This window comes from Mus musculus, chromosome 1, assembly GCF_000001635.26.
Source record: "Mus musculus strain C57BL/6J chromosome 1, GRCm38.p6 C57BL/6J".
Classification (NCBI taxonomy): Eukaryota; Metazoa; Chordata; class Mammalia; order Rodentia; family Muridae; genus Mus; species Mus musculus.
Window position 1 is genome coordinate 161871193 of NC_000067.6, and position 8640 is coordinate 161879832.

At 42.9% G+C, this 8640-nt stretch overlaps 1 protein-coding gene across 12 annotated transcripts in view; it reads right to left on the bottom strand.

Annotated features, from left to right (window-relative positions):
• Positions 1 to 5645, bottom strand: part of Suco (SUN domain containing ossification factor) — a 60726-nt gene extending 55081 nt beyond the window's left edge. For 7 of the 12 annotated variants that reach the window (XR_003954894.1, XR_003954895.1, XM_006496763.3 and 4 more), the window contains exon 1: positions 5119 to 5645. Coding sequence is in view for 8 of the 12 variants with exons in the window: in XM_006496763.3 (XP_006496826.1) it covers positions 5119 to 5180 (62 nt within the window). In the remaining 4 variants the exon portion in view is untranslated. The remainder of the gene's footprint in view (positions 1 to 5118) is intronic. The other 5 variants (NR_151684.1, NR_151683.1, NM_001357402.1 and 2 more) reach the window with 1 other exon arrangement.
• Between the last annotated feature and the right edge of the window lie 2995 nt (positions 5646 to 8640).

The window sequence follows — 8640 nt, forward strand, 5'->3', positions numbered from 1 at the left end:
GCTGTCCTGGAACTCACTTTGTAGACCAGGCTGGCCTCGAACTCAGAAATCCGCCTGCCTCTGCCTCCTGAGTGCTGGGATTAAAGGCATTCGCCACCATGCCTGGCTCAAGTAGGGTGTTTTATTTATTCACATATATACACAAACTATTAAACAGGGGTGTATATAGCATATGTGTGTGTATGTATGTATATGTGTTTGTGTGTGTATATATGGATGTATGTGTATGTATGTGTGTGTGTGTGTGTGTGTGTGTGTGTGTATAAAATGTTCATAGCTGAAAATGACCTGAGAGACAAAAAAAGCAATTAAATACTTTTTAAAGTTTCTTTTCATTAGAAGTGTAAAGTTAACTATACATATTTATTTCTCTGCTCAGATTGAGAGAAGTGGAAATGTACTAGTCACAAACAACAAAATTATGAGATAATAGTGCTCAAAGAGAGCTAACTGTTAATATCTGATTCTTTTTTTTATTGTCTGCTAAGTCTATTTTTACTTGCATTCTAAAACATCTTCAAATGTATTAAACATTAAAAGGCAACATGAGCCACATCTCCAGTTCCTAAAATAATTCAAAGACTATTATAAAGAATCATCTGCCTCTTGGTGTATAGACAGACATCACAGATTTTCATAAAGAGAAGGCACCTTCTTTCAAGGATCTCTTCACACTAAAGCAGCCTAGTTCACCCAACTTATGTGAAGGGATCTGGCACTATTCATAATGACCCTATCTATACTCCTTCCAGGCACCAGATGCTATCCTTTGAATAAATATCTCAGCAAATCTGAATTCTTTCCAGTCTCTTCATATTAAGTTCCAACAACAACAAAAGTCATCAAATGATGTGGAGAGCATGATTATTTCATTATTTATTTTGAATATCATTTTATTCAGAAAATAGACTCAGAGACTTTTTAAAAAGTCTCTACAGAAGCAGTAAACACACACACACACAAACATTTTCCAGGTAAAAGACAGAATAGGAATTTTCGACAATTCCATATAAAAAGAAAGCAGTTTCTTATATAGTTTGCTTCTTGTTTTTCTGCTCATATATTAATTAACAAAAGAAGCTAGGGGCTAGAGAGATGGCTCAGCAGTTAAAAGCACTGACTTTTTTCTTCCAGAGGTCCTGCGTTCAATTCCCAGCAACCATGTGGTGGCTCACAACCATCTGTAATGGGATCTGATGCCTTCTTCCGTTATTTCTGATGACAGCTACGATGTACTTATATTAGATAGGTAGGTAGGTAGGTAGGTAGGTAGATAGATAGATAGATAGATAGATAGGTAGGTAGATAAAATTTTTAAAAAAGCTGGAAAAATTATCAGAGGAAAAAACAAAGAATACAGAAATCACAACTCAAGGAGGGAAAAATCTCTTCCATCTATAAAAACTAGACTAAGGTCAAAAAACATCACCATCTTGATTTACACAGCTCCCAGTGCTCCCCTACTGCACCTCCCTCCACTTATGACCATGACCTACCACCTCCAGAATCTGTCAGGCAGTCCATTCTATCTTTGATAGTAATCTAATTAAAATATCAATATGGCTGCCTCTTTCCTTCTTATTTAACCTATTTCACTCGCTCATCTTCTATCCTGCTAAACTCAGAGTTCGCCTGGGCAATAATTTTCTTCAAAACTCTATCCTTTTCAAGTCTTCTCCACCCTTACTAAACACTCCAGAAAACCCCACAAGAATGTTCCCTCTGCTTGTAACACAAGTCTCCCACCTTGACTATTCTATTCACCCTAGAAACCATTAATAGATGAGAACTAATGTTCACAGAAATAACAACCCAAAGGCATATGATTGATGAATGGAGGACAGGAAAGACTCTAAAATACAAACCCTTCATTAGATTCACCTCATGTCCTTTTAAGTACCTTTATTGTATGTTAAATATATCAAAGTTTTTTAACGTCAAGGTTTTAGTCTAAATATTAGCTCCTCTAAGCTCATCCTTTGAGTCACAGAAAAAAATCTGTTACTATTTTTAAAAATTAGCCTTTTTTAGATTAATGTAAAGAGTTCTGGTTCTTAGGGGTTAGCTGCAGACATATTAAGAACTAAAGGCAGATATGTAAAGGAAGAGTAAAGCTCTGGTTTACCTCCGGCATACCATGACTCACTGGGTTTCTATACATGTCCATCTAAGATGGAGGGATTGCTCTGCTTTAACTAAACAACTTACTACATGTATTTTAAAACAAACAAACAAACAGAAAAGCTAACAAAGATAATAGTACAAGCATAAACCAGTAACAAAATAGTAAGGCTAAGAAGAGTAACCATTATAAACCATTTATCTACATTTGATATAAAATAATCTCTTAAATTAAACAGTTCTCACTGAAAATTACTTTAATGAAAACAAATGGTAATATTAACAAAGTATTTTTTATCTTTCTTAAACAACTAACTTTGGTAATTATATGTACAATACTGATGCCATATTGATACATGTAGATAAATTACAAATAATTAGACACATTTTAAAGGCACATGCACCAAGTTTTACTACTAGGGAACATACTCAGAATAACTGTTCAAAGGTTTGGATCACATCGTCCACTTCAGTGTGATGATCAACTCCCCTCTGTCAATGACTGAGAGAGTTCTGCACCTTCAGCTTCTGAATAGTGTATATTATATCATAAAACTTTGAAGACTTCAGCAAACTAAGAGACATGGATATTGACTAAGGGTAAACACAATATAATAAGTCCTTGAAGGAGGAAGACAAGGGCCGTCATAAGCAGATGTTGAAGGCCAAAATGAGAGGTTGAAGTGATGAGAGACAGGAGAGAGAATCTATGCAACACCTAGAAGCTGAAAAAGTCAAAGAACTGGAGTCTCCCCCTCAGGGTCTCCAGAATGAAGCAGCCATGCCACCTTAATACTTGCCCCAGTGAGACTGATTTTGGACTCCTGTACACACACCCTACAACTATAAAACAACTATGTGTACGCCAGTGGATTTCTGGTAATTTGTTATAGCAGCAGTAGGAGCTTACAAGGAGGCTTCTTAGTTGAGATAGTTTCAGTACTAAAAACGAGAGAGGCCACTCACTCAAGCTTTCAAGATTCACAATATTCAATACACAGTAAACATAAGAAAAACACCTTTGAATGCTTTTATAATGAAAGACAGCATGCTCTTACTGTTTTACAAAGTGCATGTGTTATCTCATTTGCTTCTAATAACTTTGGTATGAATGGATCAATTTTATCATACTGAGGCTCTAAAAACTAAAGTTCAAAGGAATTATATAGCATGTCCAAGTACACATATCTAGTAAGTGATGGTACTGTATCTGTCTAAAAACACAGGCCTTATTTAACCTATAGTCAGTCAGAGGACCACTGTAGTGAGGAGCCTGTATTACAAGCTGCTTAGGTTCAAATCTAAATTTTAGAATGCAGTAGCTGCTTAGCCATGTTACTCTGTTGCAAGCATAACTTTAGCCTCTCTATTTATTCATCTGTAAAATACAGAATTCAACTAATAATATCTACCTAAGAGGACCTTGCTGACAAAGATGCTAAAACGTACACATGCCACATGCTTGGTACAGATAACAATAAATATTAGCTATCACTGTTCTTCTGTAGCTACACTACAATTACACCTAGAATACACTGTACTACTTAACCAAGAATTGTGATTAGCAGTGTGCAAAAGAAAAAAATAGCAACCAGAATGAATAGATAGGATGCATTTTGGTTTTCTGTTAAGGTAAATCTATAGCACTCTAGGCAGGAAAAGAGAAAAGGCAGAAGGCTGTATCACACACAATCTATCAACTATGACAGTATAAGATCAAACTAAACTGCAGTAATAGTAATAGAGTAAGTCCTGGGTAGACCCTAGAACTGATTATTATATGAACATAGAATACTCAATCTACAAAAGAGAAGTGGGTAACAAAATCTGGAGATAATTTCTGAATGAGGGGAGAAAAGGCTAGTAAGAGAAGCTCACCAACTCTAAGAAATTGCTACCTAATCCTACACTGGTTTCAGGTACCAGTTTCTCTTAAGGAGTATTTAAAGGATTCAGAATGACAAGAAATACAGTCTTTCCAGTCAGATTTTCTCAGACAAGTGTTTTCTTGAGCCCATATTAATATATTATTCTATGTGAGCAACAACTCTACAACTTGAGCACCTCTGGATTCCATTACACCCATAAAAAAAAGGGAATTATTACTGGCGCTTTGAAGACATAAGGTAAATAAGAAAGTGTGTTTAGATTTTAGTATAAGAAGCAAAATCTCTTTAACACAAAGGCCATCACTTTCAGTCACCAAGTCTCAAGGCTCTTTGGGAATTCCTTCAGAAAGAATGGCTTTTCCAAGTACACCTTTAGCAATCCTTTGGTTCATAAGCTATGTCTGCTCCTGGACATCCAGAGATGTGCTTGAAATTAACTTGAACTCCATAGAACTTCAGAGAAAGGGACAGAGCGGGTCGCAAAAACCGTTTCCTTTCTAGTGCCAAAGAACATGCCCCAAAACTATGGCTGACTCCACATCTGTGATAATCCTCTCCCACCAGGCTAACCGAAAAAGGGCTTCATCAGGGATCCCGCCCGCCCCACGCCGCAGGGTTTCAAGGAGCAGCCCCAAAAGTACTATTGGTCAAGATTGTGCAAGACCTGACCAGAAGAACAACAGTTTAGACATTACTCTTACCCTCATGACGACTCACGTTTTCAAAATCACAGGTCCGGAACACATCACACCTGACTCGCCCCTGCCCTTACCTCATAACGAAAGCAAATGAACTGACAGCAAAACTGAGTAACTCACTCACTAGCTTTCTGAACACTACCCAAACTGCCCTAACTGCGGTGATGGGGTACCCGAGTACAAAGGCAAAAAGTGATCCCCAATATCCCCTTCTCTCCCTGCTGGAACTCTGCAAATTCCAAAACACAACTCGTAAACCACAAGAGGAAGAGCTGGGTGGCCGCTGTGTCCCTGGCTTAGGAGCAGGAGCACCAAGCAACCCAAAAAGCCGAGATGATTTGGGGGTGTGACCCGACCTACTCCCTCTTTCATCCCCACGGGAAGTCCCCAGAGGCCGGCCCCTTACTCACCAGACTAGAGAGCAGAGAGAGAGGCAGGAGACCAGGGCCAAGGCCCGCCGGTACTTCTTCATCTTCTCCTCCTTCTTCCCCCTGCCAGGAGGCGGCACATCCTCCCCACAGCAGCCACTGTCGAGGCCAAGATGGAGGAGCCGGAGCAGAAACGCGAGGATGGGACCGAGAGTCCGAAGAGCAGTGGGGCTTGGGGAGCGGTTCCGCAGCGGCTCGCGTCCCGGATGGCCTCCCCGAGAGGCCCACGGCAACGGGAATAGGGACGCTTCACAGGAGCGCTCGGGAGACTGCCGCCGCCGCCGCTCTGTCTGCCCGCTCGCCCGCGCCCGCCTCCTCCGGCCTTCGCCGCCACTGCCTCCCCATCCCCGCCCCGCCCGCCCGGGCCCTCGCTCCGTGCTGCCGGCGACCAACGGCCGCCGCGTACTCGCCTCTCAGCAGCCAATCCCCGGCCGGGCCAGCGCACCTCGCACTCCACTGAGCTGGGTGGAAGGAGACGCGTCACCCACGTCCCTCTCGGCTCGCGCTCCACAAGTCACAGCGCGGGCCACGCCCCCTCCGCTGACAAAGCTCCAAAACGCCACAACCGCCGCCCAACCTGCGCAGGTCCCACCCACTCGCTGGCGCTCGAACAGGAAGTCCTGTAACCCTCGGTCTTCCGCCTTTCAATGGCCTGCCCACTCTCGCTGGCACGCGCCGCCTCCGCGCACGGGTATCTGGGGCTTGTAGTCCTCCTGCCCGAACCCGCCTTTTTTTTTTTTCCTCCGTAGAACTCGCGGGTTTGGTTCTCGAGTTTTACACTTTCACTTCTCACCTTCAGACTGACTAGCTTTGTCATTTGTCATTGTTAAGTCTATAATTCTTCCTTGGAGCACAGTCATGGAACGGCCTGGAATGACTGGAGAGGGTCAGGAGAAAGCATGCTAATGCAATTTAAAAGTCGGTTTACCGGCAGTGGGTCGGGCTTACTGAGGTAGATGATGATTGGAAGGTAGAAAGAGGCGTGTCAACGTTTCCTCTCACATGATTGGCTGGGAAGGACTGAGCTTTTCTTTCACCTAAGTGAGAATTCCTACCTGCCCGCCAGATTCCTAAGATAGAGCTTTAGTGTTCTTTTTTGTTCTTTTAATTTCGGGCTGTGGGTTTGCTGCTGCAAGGCAGAAAAGACACTACGGACTCTCGGCGTCTGGAAGCAGAGAAAGCGAACTCCTACACATACTTGCTGTGAACAAGAAAAAAAAAAAGAAGTGGTGTTCACAGATGGAGACCCCAAAATCTGTAAAAAGCTGAGGCCCAGAATCCTACTTAGGGAGCGTTGGTGTGCAATCTCAGAATGCTTTGTGGCTACTGCCAGACATCTCTTCAAGTAGCTTACTGATCCTGAAAGACAGCAGTTGGAAGAGACTAGACTTTTGGCCTCTTAGTATAGCAGTTCCTTCCTCTAAGTCTCCCGTGTGCCTATTTAACATATCAAAGCAGAACTGGCTGCCACGTTCTCCCAGCATTCTTCAGTCTCTACCAGTTAGTTGCAGGATTCTTCTCATCAGCCCCTACTCCAAACTTCTCCAGCCCAGGGGCTGGGCAGCCATTCCCTCATGCACCCTTCCCTATATAATCCAGCCATTTTGGTTACCTGGCCCTTTTGGTCTGCCCTTTACCCTCCTGGCCTCTTGATCTCCTGGTCTCCTGGCTCTCCTTGCCTCCTCCACTTTCCTCACATGGCCCCTGCTCAGGTTCGTATTCACTCTGGACTCGTCCAGATGCCCCTGTCTCTGGCTATGTCTCCCTTGTATAAACCTCCTCTACCATGCCCAGGAGCAGTCATTCCCTTCCTATTTTATTTTATTTTATTTTCAGTTCCTCTCATCTATCTGCACCGCCATACCCATTAACCTCCTCCACTTCTCCCACCCTTAACTCCTGAGATCTGTGAACACTATTCTGTTCTCATCTTTGAAATTATCTTAATTTTCATGTATAAGAGAGACTACACGGCATTTGTATTTCTACCTCTGATTTTACACAACATTCTCCAATTTCATCTGTGTTACAACTAATGACAAGATTTCGTTCTTTTTATAGTTTAATGTGTAAATAAATATACTGTATTTTCTTTATCAATGGATCCCTAGGTTGCTTCCATATTTTGGCGACTGTGCAATTCCTCCTTGACATTTACCCAGGTGTTATGTTTTATATAAAAGAAAAAGCCGGGGATATGTTAGGTGGAGGCACAGTATGGAGTTGGGGGAGGGGGGCAGGGAGAAGGCTGTGCTTCTGCGGGCCCACACTGAGGCATCCCTTACCCCTGAGGAACAGCCATACAAGTATAGTATAGAATAGAGTTTATTTAGGGCATGGGGAGGGGAGTTGACAAGATAGTAGAGACAGAGAAAGGGAGAGAGAGAGGAGAGGAGTAGAGGCTAGCCATGAACACTTGGAGAGGGAGAGGAAAATGAAGGGAGAAGGGACAGAGTGGGAGAGAGTAGAAAGGCAAGCAAAAATAGAAAGAAGGGGGCAAGCAGCCCCTTTTATAGTGAGTCAGGCATAACTGTGGGGTGGAGCCTAGAAATGCTAACACCAAGCAGCAGGATTGTTGAATTGTTTGGTAGTTTTGTTTTTTTGGTTTGTGAGGGAAGATGGAGCAGAGACTGGATTGGGTGGGGAAGAGTGTCAGAAGCCCTGTGAGTACATCAGGTAATAATGGCCCACCAGGACCAGCTTCTGGAAAACAGATTAACTTACTTGGAATGATGCAAGGCTTATATACTTTGGGGAATGGGAGTAGGGTAGGAACATCTAGGATGGGCAAAGGTCACTGGATAAAGGCTTAAGGTACCAGGATGCCTCATTAACATGGAGAGGCATCCAGAAATCTCAGGTGCTAGCTGAACAGGTTCATATTGGGAGGAAGAAAGTTGAACCTGTAATCTTAACCAAGGCTATGTGATACTCTGCAGGTAGAGGTATGTGGAGGGTTAAGGTTAGAGAAGGGGGAAGCCCTGCCAGTAAAGGAAGGCCTCCATTTTGTGCTGAGCCCAGAAGGCCTTCTGGGCAATGGTAGATTTGGACCTTAATTAGCAGGGCTTTCCCATAGTTTTGGTTTGGTTTGGTTTGGTTTTCAAAGAAATCATACTGTTTTCCATGGGCCCTAAGTTACTTTTTACTGCTGTAATAAAAAATCATGACCAACAGTAATTTGGCGAAGAAAAGGGGGTATCTGGCTTACAGTCGATCCATCATAGAAAGAAGTCAGGGCAGAAGCATCAACACAAGAATCTGCAGGCAGGAACAAGAACACTGCTCCCTGCCTTTCTCCCTGTAGCTTTCCCAGCCTAATTTCTCTCCTAGATGTATGTATTTTGTTATTTTGTATATATGACTGTTTCCCCTGCATGTATGTCTGTGTAGCAACATATATGTTCCTGGTGCCCGTGGAGGTGGCAAGCTGCTATCTGGGTGTTAGAAACTGAACCCAAGTTCTTTGCAAGAATAGCAAATGCTCTTAACTACTGAGCCAATCCA